This window comes from Papaver somniferum, chromosome 9, assembly GCF_003573695.1.
Source record: "Papaver somniferum cultivar HN1 chromosome 9, ASM357369v1, whole genome shotgun sequence".
Lineage (NCBI taxonomy): Eukaryota > Viridiplantae > Streptophyta > Magnoliopsida > Ranunculales > Papaveraceae > Papaver > Papaver somniferum.
In genome coordinates this window covers 16,785,494-16,811,703 of record NC_039366.1, presented here as the reverse complement: position 1 = coordinate 16,811,703, position 26,210 = coordinate 16,785,494, and the positions used below count along the sequence as shown (strand labels likewise).

The window sequence follows — 26,210 nt, the reverse complement described above, 5'->3', positions numbered from 1 at the left end:
AGAGCCGATGTCCATGCTGGAGAGATCTTAGCTGAGAGGCTTCGTAACAAGAATCAAGAGCTTAGAGGTACGTCTTCCCACCTTTTGGTTGTTTTGTGATACTACCTTGTTTTCGCTCCCCTTTTGAATTTCCTTAAATGTATTTCCTCGCATGTATTTTTTCTTTTTTGCCTCTGTTCGCACACATATAAAGATTTAAACCAAAAGCGGGTTGCGGAGAGATATGAATATCAATTCTCTACTGAGGATGCACGTGTAGAAAATGAGAAGTTGCAGCATCAACTAGACCAATTAATTAACAATCATTCGTACACGCTTGACCAACTTGACAACTTGAGACGCGAAAACCATAATCTCTCTAACCAAAACGATTCTCTGAGTTCCCAAATTTCCAATCTATCGGGATCATTATATAGTGCTGATTTAAGGATTAAAACTCTATCAGATGAGAATCGCACCCTTAGTGAAGAAAAACAATCCCTTCTGAACGAGAAGGCGATCTATACTCAACAGTACCTTGCTTTACGACGATCCTGTAATGAGCAAGAAGAGTCTCTTCGCACGCTTAGGAATCAATATGACAGAGATACCAAAAAGTTGTCTTATGAGAATGAAAAGATTATTAGGAATAAAGTAAAGGTGGACGTGGAAATGAATAAGTTTCACGAAAAAAACATTCGGCTAAAGGGATCTCATGACATTTTAAAGAAGAAAAACATTTTTCTCGCCCAAAATGAAAAGAAAATTCGCTCTCGTCTTAAAGGCTTGATTGGTGATGGTGATTTTGGTAAGTGTTTGGAGAATTGTCTCAGTATTTGATTTCTCAGAAGGAAGGTAGTCATGTTGAGCTGACTGCCTCATTTTCCCCTTAGTTCACCTTAATCTTTTGTTTTACGCGATTTTATCGCTCTTGTATTAATCTAATTTTCTTCATCCTCGCAGTAGCTGAGAAGTCCAGTCAACTCACTATTCAGAAGTTAAGGTCCGATTTAGCCAAAGCCCATAAGGAACGCAGGCGCATCTCTTCAAAACTTTCAGCTTCGCGTGACAGGGCAAAAAGGAGATGTATATATCTTGAGAATCTGATGAAGATCTATGTGAATAACGCAAAGAAAGATGTCTCCCGTGAATCTCATCTCAAAGTTAAGTCTTATGCAGATGAAATTTGCATTGCTGACATGCTTCCTTTGGAGGAGGTTGAGCCTCTTGATGTTTCTTATAATGAGGCTATTCCTGAGCCTGATAGTGATTATGCTTACGAGAGTGGTGACGAAGAAGTATCTTCTCCTGAAAATCAACCCAAGGAGAGTGAAAATGGTAATGATCTTCTCCATAACCCCAACCTCACTGTTGATGGTGGCCTTCTTGATGTTTCGAATCCTGAGATCGCTCCCCATGCTGAAGCTCCTTTTAAGACTTCTTCCCCAAGTGTCGCTCCTACTACTGAAGCCGAAGTTGATGTAGAAGTTCTCAAATCTCATGATGATTCACCCAAGGCTGATCTTTAGTTTTTTTATAAGTTTGAACTTGTTTTTTGCTGTTTGGATTTCCTTCTACCTGTTTTATATTTCAAGAAGAACACGTTTCTACGTAAGATTATTTCTAAGTGTGCGAATAATACCTTTTTTTCTTTAAGGGTTAAAGGACAAAATGCCCCAAAATCGACCCCCTAGGTTTGAAAATTCCCCGGACGTTGAGCAAGAAATCAAAATGCCCCAAAATCGTATCAAAATGTCCCATTCTGTTATGTTTTCCGTTTCAGAGCGTTAAGTGGTCAAATGCGTAAGCATGTGGCCTGCACGTGGAAATCGATTGACATTTATACCCTTCTGTCCACCAAGATGAAAATCTAGGGTCGTATTTTCGTCATTTATTGAGATTGCGACACGTATCGATTACAAAAATGGACGGCGAGAGATTTTGGGTTTTACATTTACCGAATTTTTTTTTAAATGACCACGGTGTCCTATTAGCTAGGATCGCGACACGTGGAACATCATAGCTAATCAATGGCTAGATTTCCCGACCGTTGTGAGATTCCGACCGTTGTAATAACGGTCATTTTTTTTTGTCTCCCCTGACTTATAAATTGTGAAGATGATCCAACCAAAAATCAGTAAAAAAAAAAAATTTCTTCATAATGGCTGCTACATCAAGCCAGGAATGTGAGATGTGCAACGAAAGAAATCATCAATCAATTGATTGTCATTGGATCTACATAAGGTGTAAATTAGTTCCTTTTACTGGTATTTATACATCATAAACCAATTTTCTTCAGTTTCACTCATACAAATCATCATACATAAAGGAAATACCCCATTCTGAGCATCTATACCTGTTGCTGAAAGCATCACACCACCAAACTTACCAGTTAGGTGAGCTCCATCTAACCCAATAACCATTCTACAACCATTCATAAAACCTTTTATCTGTGCATTATACGCCAAAATGAGACTCTCAAATCTGTTATCTTTATCATCTTTGGACCAGCTGAAATGACCTATGCTCCTTGGGTTCAATGAGGTAGCAGCTATGACCAATTGTGGTGTTTTTTTGTAACAAGTCTCAAATGCTCCATCCCTTTATGACACATAGAAACCCAATCTTCATAATTCATCTGTTCTTGTGTTTCTTCTTCTTCACTATCATCTCCACTCTCATCCTCACTTTCATCTTCACCATCCTCTTCCTCATCATAGTCCTTAAAGAGAAAGTCAGGCCTGTCATCAGGATGACACTCATCTTGATGTACATTAGGCAAATTCACCTGGTCATCTTCATACCCCTGTACATGGTTGGCTGCAACAAATTCCTGTGTAGGAATGATTGGAGTGAACCACAGTCTTACCAAATCATCTTTATTTGGTTTACCTTTGTTCCAAAATGAAATAAACATTTCCTCTTATTCACACTTATCACATGCATTCTCTTCTTCATCATTAAATAAAAACAGTTCAAGTGCAGAATTCATACCATGTGCATTCACCAGCTGTCTCTTTACCATAGACATAAAAGCATGTCCACTGGTACCAGCTTTACAACCAAGAAAATACAAGTCTTTAAACCTGCCACCTATATCTGTTAACCAGAAATTCCTATCCTCAATCCCCATTCTGAAACAGTTAACAATAATGAAACAAATCAATTAAAATGGCATATACATTATCTAATACAAATGTCAATGCTCTTGTATAAAATTTACAAGTCCATTACAAATGGCAATGCAGATGACAGTGTAATATATTAAATACAAGACTGGTTTTTTGTTGGTTAAGCCCATTTTTTTTTTGGTTAAGCCCATTGTAAGTGAGAACTGCAATGCATACAGAATGCTGATAATCCCATTGTATTTGAGGTTCAAATACTGATAAGCCCATTGTATTTGAGCTTCAAATATGGATAAGTAATACATAGGTAATGCTGATAAAACAAGATATTTCACCTAACTTCAGCTTCAAATATGGATAAGCAGCAGGAACAAGGATATATAGCTTCAAATATGGATAAGCATTTAATCAACATATAAACCATGCACTTCAAATATGGATTAGCATAACAATCAAGTTCATTTTTTAGTATAACAAATTGGCATGTCAATAAGATGAAACAAATAGCATGTCACAACACTTCAGCTCCACCCTGACTACAACAACATCACCCAACTATGCTAATGTCCATTTCCGTTTTAGTTAACACAGTTCACAATCACAGTGATATTGAAAAGAGTAATAATAGCTCAAGAAGCTCATGCTTATACAGTAAACCAATTGCTCCACCCTGACTACAACACAGTTCAACATCACCACACAATCAATCAATTTTACAGTTATAATAGCTCAAATAGCTCATGCTTATACAGTAATAATAGCTCTGCAATTTTAATTTTGTTCCCTAATAAAATTACAAATGGGGCTTTTACAATAATCCCCAAATTCAATTATCCCCTAAAAGTTGAAAACCCCCAAATTATAATCCCCAAATTCGTCAAACCCTAATTTTCCTCTAATACAGAAACCCTAAATCATAAAACCCCAAAACAATTCGTAAATCGAGAAACCGATCCTACAGAACCCAAACCCTAAATCGTAAAACCAAAAAAAATTGAAGAAAGTTACCCAATTCGTCTTCCTGTCTCTCAATCTCTCACCGTCTTCCTATCTCTCACCGTCTTCCTGTGTACATCGTCTTCCTGAAGCTCATCGCCGTCCTGTCTATCAATCTCTCTCTGAAACGTTGAAGAACAATGGTGAAAACCCTTGCTCGTAATCAAAATACAAAACAAAAGTTAGGTTAACTTTTACCTGTTCTTCACCTGTCCACGAACACCTTGCCTTGCATCCAATCCGTCTAATCGAGCAAGATCTTCTCTTCTTCTTCCACCCTCTCAATCTCTCATGGGTTCTCTCCTCACTCGCCTATCTCTCTCAGCCTCTCTCTCTATCTCTGGTCTGTGTGGTTTAGGTTCGACAGGAGGAAGATAAGATCTGGTGCACACGTACGAACCACACGGGTGGAACATGTGTCGATTAAGGTGCACGTTTCGGGACCTTGGATGCCCACGTGTCATCGATTTTGGGGCACACGTGTCAAAGAGACTTACACGCTTCGTTGGGATAAAGGGCAAAAAAGACATTTCACCTAACAGTTGACTAGTCAAAGGAAATCAAAATGCCCCATCTTAACCAAAATAGAGAAAACTAATGGAATGGGGCATTTTGATTTCTTGCATAGCGTCCGGGGCATTTTCAAACCTAGGTGGTCGATTTTGGGGCATTTTGTCTTTTAACCCTTTCTTTAATTCCCATACTTGCCTCTGTTATTCGTATATGAAGTAATAATCTTGTTTCCTTTTTTGTGCGAATTTACCTATGTGTTTCATTATCTTCGCGCCTATGCATGGAATTTAAACTTTGTTCCTGCAAAATGTTTGTAGTAGAAATAGTTTATGCAAATATAATCACCTTTGTGTACATAATTTATACTAGTCACTTTTACGTTTTAAATGATCACAGTATACACTGAATTAGGTCTTTGGGTTTGATAGTGAGGTCTTATTGAGCCTTCCTAAGTAGAGGTCTTAGTCATCCTTTCCTGTTAATAGTTTTTATCTTTGCCTCGCGCGATAGAGTCACAGGACGTCCTTATGCTTTAGCATAATGACCCATTGACCCTATCTTATCATCTTTCGTATTGTTGCCTCTGCAGGATATATTAATGCATTAATACGACAAGCCTAATTACTCCCATGAGTAAAATCCTTATGATATTAATGTCTTTGACACAATTCAGCTCCCTAATGGAGGTGACGTCCTTATCTTCCCCCTGATTGCCCCTTCAAGGAAGCGTACCCCTACCAAGTTAGGGTGGGATCTTCCCATCCAGTGATGCACAACAACCAGTTGTTTTTGCGGCCTTTTATCCCTCAGCCGATATGGATTATGGTTGCAAGACCGAACCCTAAGTGGGGTTTCTTGAGGACAGAGTGTATCATAGTCAAGACTTGCCAAGAGCGGCGAGGTACGCTCCAGACGCCCCCGACACTCTTGACTCAACCGTGTACCGCGGCGCCCTGATAGAGTTTATATACTCCATAATGGAGAACTTAGTACCTTAATCTTTCGACTAAGGAGTCTCCACCGGATAGGCTTTTATTTCGCCCCCAATATCCATGACTCGGGTTCCAGGGTTGGTATGGATTTTGCCCGAGCCATGCATTACTAGGTTTTTCTCCAATAATGACGTGTGTTAGGGCTTATTTATATTACCTCTTGCACATGTGCGAACTAGGGTACACACCACAATTGGATTCCTAGCTTCCCTAGTTAGAGGTTTTAAGTATTATTGCCTCCTAATGAGGTCTTATTTAGGAGGTCTTATTGTTGCCCTATTCTTCTGCTCATATATTCTTACGGAATATCATATATTCTCAAAACTATTTTTCGCAATACATTGCCCGGTTATTTCTCTTTCTTAAAATATTGCACATACGTTGATTTTTTCATTCTTGTTGCACGCTCTATGGATAATACTTTTTCATATATAACCTATTCCATGGGTGATCGAATTTTCTCCCGGTATTCTTCCCTTTTGGATCCATCAACTCATATGCCCCATTTCCGACTATTCTTTTTAGTATATAGGGTCCATCCCATTTCTTCTCCAGCTTTCCATCTCCTCCCTTTTGATAAGATGGTATTTCTCTTAGCACTAGCTCCCCTGGTTGGAATTCTCTTTTCTTGACACGTTTGTTATATTCTCTCGCCAACCTGTTGTGATAGTTCTCCATATATTGCAGAGCGACTTCTCTATTCTCCTCAAAGTCATCTAGTTTTGTTAAGATCAAATATCTATTCAAGTTCTTTTCCCATGCCTCTCTCTTGGTGGTTGGTATGATGACTTCGGTTGGTAGTACTGCTTCTACTCCATATGTTAGACAGAAGGGGGGCATCCCTGTAACCTCTCCTCATGTCGTTCTGTATGCCCACACTGCATTATGCACTTGATTGCACCATCCTTTATTGTGCCATTCCAACTTCTTCTTCAATATGTGTGTTACTGTCTTGTTGGTTTCCTCAGTCTGCCCATTGCTTTGAAGGTATAAAGGGGTAGATTTTTCACTTTGTATCTTGAACGCGTTTAACAAAATTTCTATGTTTTCGCCTTCAAACTGCCTTCCATTGTCTGAAACCAACTGTACCGGGATCCCAAATATGCAGATTATGTTTTCGAATATAAAGATAAATACATCTTTATCTCGAATGTGTTGGACTGCCTTTATTTCTGCCCATTTTGTGAAATAGTCAGTTGCGACAATTAAGTATCTTCTCTGTCCTGTTCCAGGTATGAATGGCCCAACAATGTCCAAGCCCCATTTCGCAAAGGGCCATACGCTTGTTGATGAGTTCAGTTCTGATCCAGGTGTGTGTATTATTTTTCCATGCCTCTGACATTCCTCGCACCTTCTCGATACTTCTTTCGCATCCTAGTGCATGTAGGGCCAGTAGTACCCTTGCATTATCGTTCTGTAGGCGAGAGATCTCCCTCCACTATGGTTCCCAGCATCTCCATAGTGCACTGCTTTTAAGATTTCCATTCCTTCTTTTCGCGTCAAGCATGTGAGAGATGGTCCAAGGAATGATTTTCTGTAGAGTACTCCTTCTCTTAGTTCATAACTTGTCGCGCGGCTTTTTAATTTGTGTGCTTCTCGTCTGTTCCTTGGTACCTCCCCTTTCTCCAAGTACAAATGAAGTTGCGATCTTCAGTCCTCTTCTTCATCGACTTTTCCTTCTTCTATGTTTTCCACGATCATGACATATGTCTCTGCTTCTTCTTTCTTGATGGATGGAAAACAGAGTGTTTCAATTTTTATGTACCGTGCGGTAATATCCACTATCATTGATGCGATGAATGCTAAGGCATTTGCGAATCTATTATCATTTCTGCATATATGTCTCCAATTCACCTTTTATATTTTTGATGAGAGTTATGCGACAAGTTGTTTGTATTGTTGTAGAGATGGTTCATTCGTGTTGTATATGCCTTGAATTTGTCGTATCACTAACGATGAGTCACTAGTTATTCATACGTCATCTAACTTCATCTCCACTGCGAGTCTTAACGCATGTACCACTACTTCATATTTTGTCTCATTATTGGTAGACGAAAATTCTAGTCTGAATGTGTGCACCACTCTCGTTCCCTTTGGAGATATGATCACTACCCCAATACCGTTCCCTTCTCCATTGACCGATCCGTCCACGAATATTGTCCATCTCTTTGAGTTATGCTCTGTCAGAAGGTCCTTGGGGTTTCCAAGCTCTTCATCTATGTCCATCATTTCTTCCACACCTTCATACTCCTCCAACGGAAATTCTGCTAAGAAGTCTGCGATAACTTGTGATTTTGGTGATGACAATATTTCATATTTGACTTCAAACTTCCCCACTTGTGCGTTCCATCTTTCTATTCTTCCTGATCTCTTGGAGTTTTTCATTACTTATTCAAATGGTACTTTTTTAGCACTCTAATCTTGTCTTCCATAAAGTAAAAGCGAAGTTTTTGTGTTTCATAGACCAGTGCGAGAATGAGCTTTTCGATCTTTGCGTAATTTTTCTCTGAAGCATTGTATGCTTTACTTATGTAATATATTGGCTTCTCGATCCCTTCATTTAAGCAAAGCAATACGGCACTTAATGCATGCGGTGTGAAAGCTAGATATATCAATAATTCTTCTCTTGTTTCCGCTTTCTGCAAAATAGATAAATTCATCAAATAATCTTTTATACTTTGCAGCGCTTTTGCGCACTCTTCCGTCCACTCAAACTTTGTTCCTTTCTTCAAGATGCTGAAAAAATGCTTGCACTTATCCAATTAACGCGAAATGAATCGCCCTAGTGAAGCCAGTAATCCATTTATTTTTTGCACGTCTTTTACCGTCGCCGGTGTGGGCATGTCGCGGACTGCTTGTACCTTTTCTGGATCTACCTGTATTCCTTCTTTTGATACGATGTATCCTAGGAATTTTCCCGAGGCTACTCCAAAGATGCATTTCGCTGGGTTTATTTTCATCTTGTGTTGCCGCATCTGCTCAACTATTTCTCTCAAGTTATCAACATGATCCTCAGCCTTTTTACGTTTTACTAGCATATCATCCACGTACACTTCTAAAGTTATATGTATCCACTTTACAAATATCTTTTCCACCATTCTTTGATATGTTTCACCTGCATTTTTCAAACCAAATGGCATCCTTGTATAACAATATAGTCCTCTTGGTGCGAAGAAAGTCGTGTGCTCTTGATATTCCTCTGCCAATGGAATTTGATTGTAGCCTTTATACCCGTCCATCAGAGACAATTTGTCGTCCCGAAGCTGCTTCCACCATTTGCAGTATATCTGGTAATGGGAAACTGTATTTCGGGCATGCTTTATTTAGATCGCTAAAATCGATGCAAATACGTATTCCATTGTTTTTTTTTGGTACCACCACCATGTTTGCTATCCATTCTTGGTATTTGGCTGGTCGGATTATTCCTGCGTCAAGCATCTTCTGCAGCTCAGCTTCTATTTGTGGATGCTACGTTGTTGCTATCTTTCTTATTATTTGTTTGAATGGCCGCATGTCCTTTCTGATATCTAACCTGTGACATGCGACATCAAAATCTGTACCTGGCATTTCGTCCATATCCCAGGCGAAGATATCTTTGTACTCCTTTAAAAGGCTTATCGTCTTTTTTTTCTCCTCTGCTCCCATCTTGGTCCCGATCTTCAATATCTTTGGTTCTTCTTCAGTACCTACATTTATATCTTTTGTTGGCGCGGCTGCGGTAAAATTCTCTTTAGGTTCACCTAGTGGGGATGGTTCTTTGATTTCTTTCACCGGTGCTCCTTCCTCATCTGGAATTTTGCTCGGTATTCCTTTGCCCTCCTTTGCTCGTATCATGTAGATTCTGATTTCTTCTTCTTTCTTGGACTATTTGTTTTTTCTCCACCTATCTTTTCGCCTTTTCACTCGTCCCTCATAATTCTTGACGTCTATTTGATTGCAATCCTCCAATCTACCAGTTCACCTTTTATTACTCCTATTCCATTTGGCATTGGGAAAAGGATGCACTGGTGTACAGTTGACGCTGCGCCTTTGATGCCATGTACCCATGGTCTTCCTAGGAGCATGTTGTATGGTGATTCCACATCCACCACACATAATGTTACTTGCGTTCCTATTTGACCCAATGGTATATTTATGATTATCTCACGTTTGGTTTTGTTACCGCTTTGTTAAATCCATGGATGTTATATGGAGAGGGTATTAAATCCGCGTCGTCATATCCCATACTCCTGAACGCATGATAAAATAAAATATCTACCGAGCTTCCGTTATCCACCGAAGTTTTGTTTATCGCCCATTCATCCATTCTCTTCGCGTCCACTCCTTTTTTGTTTCTTTTCGCGGGTACAGTGATGACCAATGGATTTGTTTGCCCAAAGCTTTCTTCTGGTATATCTGCTGCCGCGAATGTGATCTTTTGCTTTTGTCATTCCTTCATGGGCGAAATCTTCGCATCTGTCAGGATCTTCCTTCCTTCAAAATCACGCTTATGTATTTGGCCTGTAATTCCTGCATGAAAATCTGCAATATTCACAGCTGATTTCGTTATCATATTACACTGCAAATACTTCCTTCCTTCTTTTACTCTAATATTCTTTACCATTCGTAGCGATTTGTTTTGTGGGTGCTGCTTCTGCATCCCTTTTTATTGCTCTTTTCTCCTCATCCTATTCTCCTTCCTTCTACAAATCCTCTTCTCGGGCTTTTTCAATATTGCTGTAATATAAACAAGATGTCTAGATCCCACTAAAATTCTTCTTTCAGATCCATTGGTTTTTGTCTCACAAATCGTAAACAGATGACTTTTAAAATGAATTTAAAGATCGTGAGCTTTTAAAACTCGCTGAAATAGTCAAAATCTTTGTTCAAAAAACAAGAATTGAAAAAAAAATTGAAAAAAAGAAATCTCTTTAAAACTTTCACAAACAGGTGTAATCCCTTCGCGCCCCTGTTTCTAGCGCCAAAATATTGTTGCAGGAAATCCCACAACTATACCCCTTGAATAATATGTAAATCTAATTATGAAATTATGATGAAGAACACTTAGAAGATTTTATTAAGTTTGGAAATCAATATAAAATAACAAGAGAAAACCCTAACTTGAGCAACAAATAACTTTCTCTCTCCTAAAGTTCCATCTCAACTACTAAAAAGATCCCCCTCAATACAATGTTGGTTGGTCCTATAGGAGTTTATTATAAAGCCCCTATTTTCGGATCTGAAGTGCGTTGTTGTCGCATGTATATAATGGCTCTTCTCGCACGTGCTCTCGCTTTTCGCACGACTCTTCACACTTTACTCGTGAGTTGGTGACGTCATCTGATTCGTCATTTGGGATATGCCTAGTGCGATGACGTTCGCTTCCTTATAAGAAGGTCACCTCCCATCATATTTTGCCCCTAGAGGAATATAATCACTGCTCACCCATTCCTTTGTATACCTTGCAAAGACCCTTTCTCGTGTATCGAAATACTTGTAGACCGGTCGACTCTAATATCCTCAAAATCGTGAAATTTGTGTGATTAAATTCCAGAATGAGACTTAAAAACATAAAACAAATGATACCTATTTTTCTTATTGCATATATATAAGAAGTCGTTTTAATAAAAAAGCTGATACTAGAAACTTAAAACACAAGTTTCCCTATAGCGATTCAGGGGAAGTTCAACACACACTTCGTTGCTGAGGCTCTAGAAATACTTGACAACTCCGCCACAATTTCTTCCTTGCGTTTCACAAATTCGCCTGATTTAGTCATTGTTTGCAATGCTTTGGCATTTTCCAAAACTAGTTCCACCCACCTCATCTCATGTGGGTGACCTAAAAATTGCTTAAAGCAAACTGACTTGAGGTGTAAAAAACATCCAGTAGTCATACTATCAAGTTCCCAATCATCATCTCCTTGGTTGTCGTCGTCTTTTTTACCCCAGTGATGAATTATTATCTGGATATGAAATTCAAAATGTTAAACGATTTATTAAAAGAATACCTGCTCCAAAGACATATATCGACAAAATAATGATACCAAAAATAAAATGGAGTAACGGGTATGTGAAAAAAATAAACAAAATTCTACGCACTTACCTTGTTCAATACAAGGGACTCCAGATTAGGTGCTGATCGGAACAAAGCAACTAGTGCTTCCCAAGCAGACTCTGAGGCAGACAGTTCAAGTGTTTTAAATTGTTAAATGTAGGAAAAACATTTATGATATCGTCTGCATATGAGAGAGCCTATACACCACAAGGAAACAGAAAAAAAAAAATATTGTATCAGTTTTAAGGCGCGTCTCTTATCAACCACATAGAACAACATAACGTAACCAACATAAAGATAGGAGCAGGAAGGAAACGTACCTCTACGAGTTGATCAGCAATTGATAGAACCTTTACATGTGAAAGCACTCCAAGAAACCCAATTGCCGATGCACCAAGACCTATCTTTTGCTCCTCGGTTGCATTACAAATATATCCTTCGGAATATAAATCATCTACATCTGCTTCAACTAGTGTTGGAGAACTGGACATGACATAATCCTTCGGAATGCTATCCTTGTAGGTGAGAGACACCAGTCTTGGTGCATGAATTTCGAGACCACTGTATCGTAAACCAGGTTCTCGACTAACAACCCAGTAATTGTCTTGACGATCACTAATAATTTTCAAATTTTCAAGTGAAGGAGCTGAAATACAGAAATTCTTCCCATCAACCCATTCACAATTTTCGAGTGTCAAATCTTCAAGTACAGGGCAATTGGATAAACTGAGTAGCTCATTGTTGTACTCATTGCTGAATCTGACTCCACCGAGTTTAAGGTGCTTGAGTTTTGGAAGAGACATGTTTAGGAATATAAAATTTGCAGCGGGAAAGTACATTTAGCTCTAAACTAATCAATGATTCACAAGTAAAAAGAGGCAAGGGACAAAAGGTTTCGTACACGTATAAGGTGAGACTGAGCTCTTTAACTTTACGCAATATCACACCGGATATCCATAACTTAACACGAGATTCATCCAAAAGGTAGTTACTCCACCGGACACAGAACTTATGTATACTTGACATATCATGAAGATGCAATACTCTGTCAACGATATCCATGATTTTTTTGGTTTTTTTAGGGGTGTGACTTTCCTAACTCGCTCCAATTTTCGAGTTCATTCCTTTTTTAGGAAATTAGTCTTTTGTCTGCAATGTATCAGGGGTTCTATTTTATTTTATTTCGCACATCCTGAACCAATTCACAAGGTTTAATTTAGTTTGACCGGGATAGTTATAAGTTCTATAAGGCGGGTTTTACAAATATGGTTTAACTTAAGTTGCTGCTCATCGAGTTTCAGGATCCAATGGAATTTCGAAAGCGATGTTACCTAAATTCTTTGAATGCTCATGAAGATTCAGTTATAGCTTTGTGTTTCTCGTCTGATGGTCGAAATTTGGTTACAGGTGTGTAAAATTGTTGCACTTATACTAGTCTCTCTTTTTTCTTTTTGCTGTGTAGTTAAAGTTTTTTCATGAACTTAACTTTACATATTCTGTTTGCAGGTTGTGATGATGGAAATAATGATATCCTTCTAAAGGATTAAAACCCATATCTTAAACCTTTTCTACAATCTCTTTGAATCTATTGACCTTCTCCCTCACCAGTTTCTCCAGAACTCAAACTTCCAATCTTTAGTGGTTCCAGTCATAAATGAGGAAAGACCCTCACTCCCAAATGCAACAGAATCCAGGATTTCACACCCTCAAGATTCGGCAAAACTCCAACATTCTTAACAAAACCTCACAATCAGTCTAAAACGGGTCTTCCGTGATCCATGAGTACACCCTGGATTCACTAAGAAAGAATATTTTTAGGTTCTTATATCCGAGACTTACATTGGTTCAGTAATTGAATAAAACTTCCAAGTATCCTTCTGACAGTAAATTCCGAAATCAAACTAGTAAAGGTTAACAAAAGATACTCAAACAAACTAGAACAGTAAAACAGACAGTACGGTAATGACACTTGTGCAGCTGTGCTTTGACTGCCTTAGCAGCTCTTGCAGCGGTCTGTCCATGAAGACACCCAGTTCTCCTAGCAGCAGTGACTGTTGATGCTGCAGGAGGTGTCTAACTGATTGCCAATAGCTAATTGCAGTAGTATAGCTTATTGAGCAGAACAGGCCATTCAGTGGTTGCCGGCCTTGAACTATATTAGTGAAAATATCAAGACAAAGCATACAAGAAATCTTTTAGTAAAGCTTTCATTAACCCCATCTTCTATCCTATCATGTGGAAACAATACACAGGACCCGTAATTTCTCTTCCTAAGTGAGGAAAGACCTCACACTCTCAAAATGCAACAGCAGTCATACCAAGACCTCTATTCTATGCCCTCTAGATTCGGCAAACTACAATTTTGTTAACAAAATCTCACAGTCTATCCACAATGAGGTTCTCTTTTAGTAAAGCTTTCATTAACCCCATCTTCTATCCTATCATGTGGAAACAATACGCAGGACCCGTAATTTCTCTTCCTAAGTGAGGAAAGACCTCACACTCTCAAAATGCAACAGCAGTCATACCAAGACCTCTATTCTATGCCCTCTAGATTCGGCAAACTACAATTTTGTTAACAAAATCTCACAGTCTATCCACAATGAGGTTCTCTGTTATCGATGAGTACTCCAAAGTTTTAATAAGAAAGAATAACTGTTGATTGTTTGTTCTTATGTTCAAGACTTACATTGGTTTATTTACTAAATACAACTAAACAGCATCCTTCTGACAGTAAGTTCTAATACGAAACTAGGAAATATTAACTCAAGATACTCAAAGAAACTAGAAAAGTAAAACAGACAATATGATAGTCAGACTTGTGCTTTGTGTGCCTTAGCAGCCTTGCAGCAGCCTGTCCATGAAGGAACGCAGTTTTCCAAGCAGCAATGATGATTATGTTGATGCTGCGGGAGGTGGAACTTTGACTGACTGATAATAGCTAGTCGCTGTACCATAGCTTATTGAGCAATGCGATTAGGCAATTCATGGTTACCAGACTGTAGAAATAAGTATCAAAACAAAGCATCCAACAAAATCTTTTCGTAAGGCTTTCATTTACCCCATTTTCTATCCTACCATGTTGAAACAGTAGACACAACCCGCATATGCTTCCTCTCTCTCTATTGAGGCAAACCCTGCCTGAAGTATACATCATTTGGTTTCACACTTGAAAATTCATAAATCCTACACATCAATTGTAGATAAACATGCAATAATGAAGATTCAAACAACTACACAATGATTACACATATTCATCATGCTATTCATACATAAGAGGTGACACAATTTTTACTTTGTAAATAGCAGAACATGCATAAAACCAAGGGAAATTTGGGAAAATGCCCCAATATGGGATATTGGGATGCAATGTTGGAAAACTGCCCCAACCTTAAATAAGATTGGAAAAATGCCCCAAAAGGGACTGTGTACACTGTAAAAATATGAAATCAGATAATCTACATACCGGTACTGCGCATTCATCTCGACAATTCCTTCAGTTCTGAAGTAGCTCTTGGTAATTCAACTGACCTCGGTATACCTTCATCAGTTCAGGAACTTCTTGCTCATACTTTATTACAAACTTCTTCAGAAAAGACTCGTCTAGCATTGTTGACATTGTGCTTATAGGAATTTTTTCTTTGATCAGACCTCTGGAGACTAGAATCCTCATAACATAACACCTTGGGATAATCCTCGTCTTCAAGCTACAATTAATAACTGTTGGGTATTCTGCAATACTCAAAGACTCGTAACCCATTTCATTCACAAGAAAATTCATAATTGCCATAATCTTCTTCTCTGAGGCCGACATACAACCAGGATATTTCCTAAATGCTGTTTGAATGTGATTCTCAGACCAACCCCATCTCTTGTAAACATCCATCTTATTTTTCCAATTGGCTTCGTTCATCGATGCCAATCCGATTATTCCCCTGAGAAATGCGGTTTGTAAATGATTAAAACCCATGTCTTTAACCTTGTCTACAATCTCTCTAAAACTATTGGCATCTCCAGTAAATTTTCTAGGTTGGTTGATTAGATAGTTAGAAATATTAGTTTGAGGGACACCTTGATTTCTCAAAAGCTCTATGTTGACCATCACTTTTTGAACTCGACTTTCCCTGAGAATCCAAGAACTTCTTGGAATCATTTTAATGACGCTTTCATCATACTGAACAAGGCTCCTAAGTTTATCAAAGGAAGGAATTATTTCTTTATTTAAGCTTTGCATCAGTAATCCAGGGACAGTTGAGATGAAATTGGCAAGCTCAATTTCATAAAGCCCTTTTGATCTGAAGAAATCAAGTTTGGGTTTAAGGGTTTTATGAGGATTGGCCAAGAGGATGAGTGGGTGTTTAGGGATTAATTTAGAAATGTGGGATTCAGTAAATCCGTATGTTTTAAGTAGGATTAAGACTGAATCAGGATTAGATGTGGTTTTGAAATTGAGTTTTTTAGAAGCAGTAATAGCTTCAGATTCAGATAACCCACATGAATTAATCAGATAAGAAACCACAAATGAAGAATCAGAATCAGAAGAAGTAAGATTACCAGCAGTAGCAGTAGAAGTAGAGAAGGAATACAAGATGGAAGTAACCCTAGATTTTAAAATTACAACCTCTTGATGCTGAGATGAAAAGAGAAAATACCTAGCTGCTGCTGTTGAAGAAGAAGATTCTCCATTGATGAGTTGACTTTTAAGAGTTCCTCCTGATTTACACAAAAAAGATCGAAACATTGGACCCAAAATCACCACCACCAGCAGCAGAAGAAGAAAAAGGAGAAGAAAGAGACCGAGAAAATAAAAATGAGGCCAGAGATAGGAACTAATAGATATTTCCACCCAAAAAATTTCCGAATCTATTCCTTCTGTTCTGCACTTGGTAATGTGATTTTGGGTACATAGACCAGAACGCCTTTTTGAATTTTGAGGCTAAAGTTTAGAAGGTTATTATTCGGGCGTCACATTTCATTAGAGGGGCGTCATCTAATAGGACAAAAACGGATCACACATAAGTAATATCAAAAATCATTTATCTCAAATAATTTTGTAATTACTAATCAACTCTTATTTAATTAATATAATTTAATTAGATAAAAATTAAATTAACGAATTTTGTTGTATACTTGGTGAATTCTAAGACAAAGTTTTTGTGTGAAGAAAAACTAACCGTAAAATAAACTTCTACGGTTGGAAATAATCCAAACATGGACGTAAAATTACTTCTACGGTTGGAAATAATCCAAATCTAGATGTAAAATCAGATTCTACAGTTGGAATTAAAAGGAACCTGGACGTAAAATGAGCTTCTACGGTTGGAGCTAATTCAAACCTGGACGTAAAACTACATGCAAATAAAATTCTACGGTTGGAATTAATCCAAACCTGGACGTAAAATCTCCAAACCTGGACGTAAAATCACTTCTACCGTTGGAACTTAAAGAAAACTGGATGTAAAATCGGATTCTACGGTTGGAATTAAAAGAAACCTGGACGTAAAATGAGCTTCTACGGTTGGAACTAATCCAAACCTGGACGTAAAATTACATGCAAATAAAATTATACGGTTGGAATTAAAAGAAACCTGGACGTAAAATCACTTCTAGTTAAAGGATAATATATACATTTTGTATATGTGTTAGGATATCCCATAACCACTTTTTTGGACATTAAGAATCCAAGTGAAGCCGCTCTATTGGAGTGTGACGCCCCAATAATAGCCTTCAAAGTTTAGCCTACGATCTATGTCCGAAGAAAAGATATTTTGCTTCATAAAAAATTATTTTTTTTGTACTTATATGAACCGGAAAATCTAGTTTTTAGATTGGGGAAATTAGGGGAGACCCAAAAAAAATAATATTCTCATTATCATGCCTACAATTAATTTTGTATACCGTGACACCCATAATTATATGAAATTATTATATGAATCAATACATAACTGGTTATGCATACTATGTTTTTAGGCATAACTCGTTACGCAGCCTAATTTTTCAGGGGTATAATTGACAGCGCAACTTAGACATAACATATCTAAAAATCCGCGCCTTAGAATTTTACAAATTTTATATCGTTGGAAATATTTTTAAAAGAGCTACGCAACGAGTACAAACAAGAATATCAAATTTTTGTTTTTAACGAAAAAATCGGAGGTGATCCTCATTTTAGGGAAATTTTTTGAAAACTTGATACTTAACCATTATGCAGTCACCAAAAACGATGCATAGCACATTCTGCAGACGCATAACGAATTATGCAACCATTTTCTCCACTGCATAACAAATTATGCATTTGGATAACAAAATTATGCATCTATAACAAGTCATATTACCATTTCTTTTGGTTGATTTTAGCCGTACATATAAAATAAAATGATGCATAATGCAGTATGCATCCATATTTACGGATGCATATCAGGTTATGCATCTATTTTCTCGATGCATAATGCATTATGTAGCCATATTTTCGGACGCATAACAGGTTATGCAGGTTTTCTGGACTGCATAACAAGTTATGCAACAAATTTTGTAGACGCATAACAGCTTATGCATCCATTTTCACGAATGCATAACATGTTATGCAGACAGTTTCTCGACTTGACATGTTATGCAGTCATAACCACATCATCATCTTCTTTCATGTTTCATTAACTCCCACGCAAACCATTATTTTTCAGTTATTCGGGGGCTCTTGGTCAAAATCATGTATTTACACCATCATCTTCTTTCATGTATTTACACCAACATCTGCAATTAAACCTTCTTCACAACTCATCCAGTATTACTTACTCCAACTCAATTCACGGCTGAGAGTTTAATAAAAATATGAAATTCATTTCAAAATCTTCATTGAAAACAAGTTTTGATCATAAATCTATGATGACCAAACCGTGTTCTACAAACCCATTTAGGGATTTTTGCTGCCACCATTCATAAATGTAGTGAATTGAAATTGTAATAAAGAGAATCAGTAGTAAGAGGGTTCGTCGTTAATTCGAAGAAGAAGACGATTTGGTGTTGTTGCTGAGATCAATCGAATTTAGGCATGAATTTGTTCTCGAAATCAATCGAATCTCACCCTTTTTATGAGATCTAGGTATAGTGGAGAAGAAGAAGAAAAAAAAAAGACGAAGAAGAAGAAGAAGAAAAAAAAGACAGAAACAGAATTTTATATATTTTGGGTTTGAGAATATTTTTCTTCCAGAATTTGGGTGCGCGCCTGTAGTTTTGGGAGCGTGGGTTTCACAGTAGAAACATCAGGGAGAATGGGTCTCCCTGTAGTTTTCACTTTTAGATTTCTGAATTTCCAGAAGCCAGTTTCTAGATGTTTTTTTTTTTTTTTTGAAACTGAAAGAGATGATATATTGAAAGGTTTAAGAGCATATATAGTTTGCTACCTCTTCTAGTTGAGCAACAATCAAACTAGGAGGCTCAGACAACCAAACATTACTCATCTTATCAACTCTAGCTAGCTTGGACAACACGCTCGTTATTTTATTCTTCTCTTTAGGCACATAAGAACAATGCCAAGAGTTAAAAACTTTAAGCAAATTTTTAATGTCTCGAATTAAATTATGGATTCTCCAGTCGCAGTTATACTTCTCATTATTCACCTCTTCAGCCACCATCTTCGAGTCCAATTCAAACCGTACATTCTGCAAGTTCATCTCCTTTTCCCATGTTACTGCTCCCACATACCTTTGCACTCTGCGTGTTCTGGACTTGTCGACACAATTAAGTATATGCATTTGATTCCTTTATGGGCACCTGCAAAATCACGAGCAATGAGTCATATACCACCATTATTATTAAGGATAGAGCCATCAGAATTAATAGTCAGGGTTCCTTTATGAGGAGGTGACCAATGCAGGTTATTCATATTCTGTCTATTTAAGTTAGCTGGTCGTTTCATAGACATTTCGGAGAATTCTGAAAGATACTTCCTGCATTTTCGAATAATTATCTAGTGTATAAGAAACTCCCTTGAAGACATTATCACATCTTTGAGATCAAATGCACCAAGCAACTATTGCAATTCTGCAAATTATGTCTTCATTAATCTGTCTAGTTTGCAACTGCATGAAATGACTGAAGATTTTATCTTTAAGAACTCCATTAGATTGAATATGAATACCCATCACAGCAAACCAAACCAACTTCACTACAGAGAACTCAAGAATACAGTGAGAAGAGGTTTAATCACTTGGTTGCAGAAAGGATAGTTGTAGTCACCATTTTGAATAACATGAGTCATTTTATCTCTGGTAGGCAAAACATCTTTCACACATTTCCAGAGAAATTGGTTAATTCTTGGAAGTAAAGGTAATATCCACAACTTTATGAATACACTCTTCAAACCATCATTAACTGACTGACCAACATTTTCTCTTCAAACATCTTTCTATAAGCTGACTTAACTGAGAATAAACCATTTTTCTCTAGAGTGCAAACCATTTTGTCTTCATAATTGGGAAAAATAGAGATACTTAGGATTAAGTTGGATGTTTGAACTTCAAAAAGAGAATACACTAGATCTGAATTCCAGCTACAGTTGTCAGCAGCAAAAAGTTGATGAACATGTTTATATTTAGTGTGATTAATAGCACCTTGTTTGGGAATGGGGGCTCATTGATTCCCTATACCCAGTTGTGTTTCCAGATAAGAATCATGTGACCATTACCAAAGGACCAAAAGTTGTACTTGTGGATGAAATTTAACTCAGAGCTGATGATACATGTGTATCTTCCTTTCCCTGGGAACTAGTGATCCTCAAGAGGATATAATCCTATATTAGGAAGGATTCCTTGTTTAGAATAAGTTCCTAGTTTAGGAAGGAGTATTGTTTTGAGAAGTATTCTTAGTTTAGGTAATATACCTAGAAAGGGAATTAGTCCTACAAAAGGAAATAGATTCCTAGGACGTTTGGAAAACCAAACCAAGCCTATAAATAGGGATGTTTAGCTCATAACTAAACACATCTAGCTAGTGTGTTCTTGATATAGACGCACCTACACAGATTCTAGGCACAGAAAACCTAGCAAACAGTTTAAGGTTGATCCACTGTTTAGAGAAGATTGTGAGCGTAACAAAGAGAGAACTGTAATCGTTTTCTTGTTCATAATCTAGAGAAGATATTTTCTTCGAATTACTACTTGTGTTATGTGTTCTTCTAAGTTTCTCGTCTATTACTATTTTGAATTTTGCCTTTATTGTAATAGTTACCAAGGTATAGAGATCATACGTATCAATTTGGCATCACGAGCAAGGTTTGTTTCTAGAGTAAAACCCTGTGGTTTATGGTTTTCACTAGATCTCTCTACATAAAGATTGGTGAGGTACTTGAGAAGCTAGAAGACGTTAAGACAACAAGGGGATCAAGGATGAAAAAGTCAGATGATGATACTAAGGAATGCGAACCACAAACTATGGAAGAAAAGGTGGCTAAGCTGCAAACAGACATGAAGTCTATTCAAGTTACCCTTCGGGAATTGAGTGAATGTATTCGTTCTCATACACCTAAGAAGGAGACGAAGAAAAAGGTTACAACTTCACCTGCAGCTTCGAAAAAAGATGATTCGGAAGAAGACGAGTCGGAAGAAGAAGAAGAAGAGAAAAAAGATGAGGACGAAAAGGAGGAAAGCGAGCTTCCTAAAGGTCCTACAACAGCTAAACCTCATGGTAAGAATCTGAAAATTGATTTTCGTGTTGATATTCCACTTTACAATGGGAGTGTCGATGTAGAAAAATTGGATGATTGGATTAAACGTCTAGAGACGTATTTCTCTTTCTTTGAATATGGTTCAAAGGAAAAGATAGCTTTCGCGTCATTGAAGCTACAAAAGCATGCTCTAACCTGGTGGAAAGCTTATCAAAGACAAAACCTAGGTAAGAGAGTATTGTCGTCGAAAAGATTCAAGGCAGTTGTAAGGAAATAGTTTTATCCGGTTGGCTACCTTGAGGAGAGATGGTTCTAGTGGTACAACTTGAAGCAGACTTACAACCAAATCGTGCAAGAATATACTACGGAATTTCAGAATCAAGCTATGGTTTTGGATTTAGACTTGGAAGATCATGATATCTATATGAAGTATATTTTTTGGTTCCATGAGTATATACGGAAGGAGTTGAAGATGTTTCAGTGCATACTATCTTCAAAGCAAGCATAAAAGCTAATGCCATCGAAGGCGGGCTGAAGAAAATTGATGTTGAGGGAAACGTCAAGGGAAAGTCTGGAAGTTTCATCGCTAAAGGAGATGAAAGGAGAAAAGAGAAAAGGAAGTCTAATGATCAAGAAGGTTTAGTTTGTAAACATTGCAAACGAACAGGGCATGTTGTTGATAAGTGTTGGATGAAGTATCCTAATCTAAAACCAAAAGGGTTGCAGAAGAAAGAATCCATGATGGCAACACTAGTCGCACAAGCTCCAAAAGAATCCCAAGGACTAACAGAACCTAATCAAAAGCTCTCTCTAATGGCAGGAGGCGTAGAAGAACTTACGAAAGACGATACCAGGGAACGACTCTTCATGGTTAATATGCAGGCTAAGACAACACTAATAGATATTGTTATTGGCCCGGGAAGTCAAAAGAATTTACTTTCACATTCTTTGGTACAAAAGTTGGGTTTGAAAACTTTCAAACATCCGAGACCCTATCCTTTAGAGTGGCTTCAAAAGGAAGGTGGTCTACAGGTTGCAGAACAGTGCACGTTCAAGTTTGCTTTTGATGAGTCATACATTGACGAGGTTACATGCGACGTGGTTCCATTGGATGTTTGTCAAGTTGTACTTGGTAGTCCTTACTTGTGGGATCGAGATGCGGTTCTACATAGAAGGGAGCAGAAGTATACCTTTACCAAAGATGGGAAAACTTTTTTAATACGAGCTATTGACTCTCCTCTGGAGGGAGAAAACTTGATTACAACCACTCAGGCTAAGCGGTTGGTGAATGCTAGTACAAAGTTCATTCTCCTTGTGATCCGTTCTCTTGAAGAGAAGCCGAGTAGAGTTAGTTTGGAATATATTACCAAACAAACAAGAAGAAGACCTAAGAAGGTTAAGTACGTTTGAACCACCATTACTATATAATGTTGGAGATGACAAGATGATCTTGCCACATGTGGAAGACTTGTGGTTTAATAGAGAAAAACCACTCGAGGAGTAATGCATTATCGAGCGAAGAATGACTAAGACAAGACAAGAAGATAAGGACGCTTTTCTAATTGGAAGTCAAAGTCAAATTTCCATCAAGGAGAAATGGTTCAGCAGGGTAAAAGGAACTCACGAGTTCCCTAACCTACAAATATAACTTTCACAGGTGTTCAAGTTCTTGAGGGGGGGGGGGGGGGGATGATACATGTGTATCTTGCTTTCCCTGGGAACTATTGATCCTCAAGACAATAAAATCCTATATTAGGAAGGATTCCTTGTTTAGGACAAGTTCCTGGTTTAGGAAGGAGTATTGTTTTGAGTAGTATTCTTAGTTTAGGTAATATACCTAGAAAGGGAATTAGTCCTACAAAAGGAAATAGATTCCTAATACTTTTGGGAAACCAAACCAAGCCTATAAATATGGATGTTTAGCTCTTAACTAAACACATCTAGCTAGTGTGTTCTTGATATAGACACACCTTCACATATTCTAGGCACAGAAAACCTAGCAAACAGTTTAATGTTGATCCACTGTTTAGAGAAGATTGTGAGCGTAACAAAGAGAGAATTGTAACCTTTTTCTTGTTCATAATATAGAGAAGATAATTTCTTCGAATTACTACTTGTGTTATGTGTTCTTCTAAGTTTCTTGTCTTTTATTATTTTGAATTCTGCCTTTATAGTAATAGTTACCAAGGTATAGAGATCATACGTATCAGCTGATACTAGACCATGACCAAGTAGAGTTTGTGTTTTTCTTTACATTAAAGACTTGACCATCTGGAAAGTACTTTGCTTGCAGGGATTTTGCACAGATTGAAGTTTGGTCAGTAAATAATCTCCATGTATATTTTTCTAAGAGAGCTCTGTTGAATAGATGAAGATATCTAAACCTAAAACCTCCCTCTTCTTCCAAGTAATGAGTTGTTTTCCTTTGTTTGTCTTCTTTTTCCTCCAAAACTTTTGCTGAGTGGAATTCATTTTTTTGATGGTAGTATCTAGAAGCTTGAAACTTAACATATGATGCATAGGGGTTGCATTGGTTACATTTTTTACCATTACAGACCTAGCAGCTTCAAACATATTAGTGCATCTCCATTTTGTGAGTCTTGTATCCATTTAATTTGTTGATAAGAATATGGAAAGGAATCTTCTTGTTCCTACCAATAAAGAATGGCAATCCCAAATATTTTCTTCATTAAGATCCAACTGTCTAACTTGAAGAATGTCACTTATTATTTGGCAGTAAGAAGGACTCATATTCTTACTAAAGTAGATTGCAGATTTATGAAAATTTATGAGCTGACCAGAGAAAGAGCTGAAATCTTCTATCAGCTGAAGTAATTTTCTTATTTCATCTAAGTTTTCCTTGTAAAATAAAAGACAATCATCTGCAAACAATAAATAATTAATCTTAGGAGCTGATCTTGAGATTCTCATACCTGTCAGTTGTTTTGTACATTTTCACAATGGTTTAAGTTCCTTGAAAAAGCCTTGCTAGAATAAAAAGGTAATGGGAAAGTGGATGCCCTTTGTAGGATCAGAATCTCGCAACAATTATGTCTCAGCGAAGTTATCAATGGTATAGCACAATAGCGTCGCAGAACAATTTCAGAAACGACGTTAGCAAGGATCATGAGAAAGATGTGATAGTCTTGCGAAAATTAGAGAGCTTGCGAAATTAACATTTGTAAGGTTGCGAGAATGTCGCAAACCATACCCGAAAATAAAGGACAGATTAGCTGTCCTCTACTATGTATTTCCTTATAAATAGTCATTCGAGTTGTACAGGAGAAAGAGATCTTTTTGAGTAAGAAATAAGTAAATAGGAGAGAGAAAGTTCAGAGCAGAGATCATTCTTGACTTCTTTATCTTTCTTGTAAGAACATTCAGAAATTAATCAATAAAATTAAGAGTGTAAACCTGAAAATGAGCTAATCAATAATGAAATCATATGAGGGGTGTAGTGTAGGATTTCCTGCAACTACATAATGGCGCTAGAAACAGGGAAGAGTTGAAGATTATTCTAGAAAAAGCTAAAGATTGATATTGAGATTTGTGAAAATTTAAAGTGATTGATTAAGAATTTTTCATAATTTCTTATAATACTGTTAGCATTGAAGAAATGGCTAGAAGAAGAAATACATCCGAACAACCGACTACTATTAGAAGAAGCAAGAGAATTGCTGGAAGAGAAAGAAGTGAAATGGGAGAATCTACTACAATGAGAAATAATAGAGAAAATATAATTCAATCGCCAATTCAACAAACATTAGTTCAAGAGAGGAATACAGATTATGACAGACTAAGTGTACACACTTGGCGATCAAATTCAACAGAAGAAATAGAAGAAGAGCAACAAAATAGAAATTATAGACAGGAAGAGATAAATCAAAAAGCAGATGAAGGAATAATTCATGGAAATGAGGAAATTGGAGTGTTAGAAACATTGAGACGAAGAATACATGAATAAAGAAGAGCCGAGGCAGAGGAACGTGCGAATTTAACAAGGCAAAATCACGAATTAAGGATGGAGAATATCAGATTGCAGAATAGAAGATCGAGAAGTATTACAAAACCATATTCCAGATCGACTAGAAGTGCAATGAGGCAAAATTCACCCACGATCAATGCTGGAAACAATATTCAAGAGGAAATATCAAATCCTAATGAAGAATATCGCGAAAATAGAGAAAGAACTGATGATCATTACATTCCACAAAATGAAACTTTTGATGATGGGCAAATTGGAGGAAATCAAGAAAACGGGCAAAATCAGAGACAAAATAACCAAGATGGAGAATGAAATCAAGAGGAAGGAAAAAGAATTTTACATGTGAGAGAAACTCAAAGAAATCAACAGAAAATTGAAGAAGAAATTGAAAGACATAATGCTGAACAAGCACGTTTAATCTGCGAACGTGAAAGATTGAGAGCGGAAATGGAAGAACAAGAGCTTCAGGAGACAATTCTCCAGAAAAATCATGACAATCGAGAAAGAAGGCGTATACAAAACCGGAATAACGATAATCTCAATGAGGAGTATGATAGAGTGAAGAGAATGGCTGAAAGACAGCGAATTGAATTGATAAGAAATGAACAAAATTATGGAGGGGAAAATGAACGACATCATCATTTGCGAATTCAAGATAGGGATGAGGAAGAGAATCGCAGAAGAAGACGAGATGAGGATAATGAAGAAGAGATACGAAATTTCGCAAGAGAAGATAGACGTGAACGCAGAAGAAGAGAAGCAAAATTAAATAGACCAATGGGTCAAGATTCAGGTGTAAATAAACAAATCTTGAAATAATTAGAAGAAATGAGAGGAATACTAAATAACATAGGAGAAGTAGGTAGAAGACAATTGGATGAGGCAATAGAAGAAGCTGCGAAAACTCCATTTACAAGGGT

The 26,210-nt window shown here is 37.3% G+C and overlaps 2 protein-coding genes across 4 annotated transcripts; both read right to left on the bottom strand.

Annotated features, from left to right (window-relative positions):
• Positions 1 to 10,034: 10,034 nt before the first annotated feature.
• On the bottom strand, positions 10,035 to 12,447 carry LOC113311472 (putative F-box protein At3g58860). Its single transcript, XM_026560306.1, has 4 exons — positions 11,965 to 12,447; positions 11,693 to 11,761; positions 11,309 to 11,552; positions 10,035 to 10,129 (listed from the first exon to the last, which is right to left on the bottom strand). The coding sequence occupies exons 1-4, from the start codon at positions 12,445 to 12,447 to the stop codon at positions 10,035 to 10,037; spliced, it is 891 nt and encodes a 296-aa protein (XP_026416091.1).
• A 1,838-nt stretch (positions 12,448 to 14,285) lies between these two features.
• On the bottom strand, positions 14,286 to 16,498 carry LOC113314112. Of its 3 annotated transcripts, none has more exons than XM_026562877.1 (2): positions 15,111 to 16,498; positions 14,286 to 14,830 (listed from the first exon to the last, which is right to left on the bottom strand). In XM_026562877.1, exon 1 carries the CDS (start codon positions 16,383 to 16,385, stop codon positions 15,141 to 15,143), a length of 1,245 nt encoding a protein of 414 aa, XP_026418662.1. In that variant the 5' UTR covers positions 16,386 to 16,498; the 3' UTR covers positions 14,286 to 14,830; positions 15,111 to 15,140. The 3 variants fall into 3 exon arrangements, with proteins under 3 accessions (XP_026418662.1, XP_026418663.1, XP_026418664.1); XM_026562878.1 differs by having other exon boundaries at positions 14,286 to 14,785; XM_026562879.1 differs by lacking the exon at positions 14,286 to 14,830 and having other exon boundaries at positions 14,845 to 15,579; positions 16,297 to 16,497.
• Positions 16,499 to 26,210: the final 9,712 nt, after the last annotated feature.

Coding starts and splice junctions, on each gene's coding strand:
- LOC113314112 (XM_026562877.1), bottom strand. CDS start 16,385: ATGTTTCGATCTTTTTTGTGTAAATCAGGAGGAACTCTTAAAAGTCAA.
- LOC113311472 (XM_026560306.1), bottom strand. CDS start 12,447: ATGTCTCTTCCAAAACTCAAGCACCTTAAACTCGGTGGAGTCAGATTC. Junction 11,762..11,964: donor TTGCTGATCAACTCGTAGAG/GTACGTTTCCTT, acceptor TCTGCCTCAGAG/TCTGCTTGGGAAGCACTAGT. Junction 10,130..11,308: donor AATTGTGGCGGAGTTGTCAA/GTATTTCTAGAG, acceptor TGAATATTGCAG/ATTTTCATGCAGGAATTACA.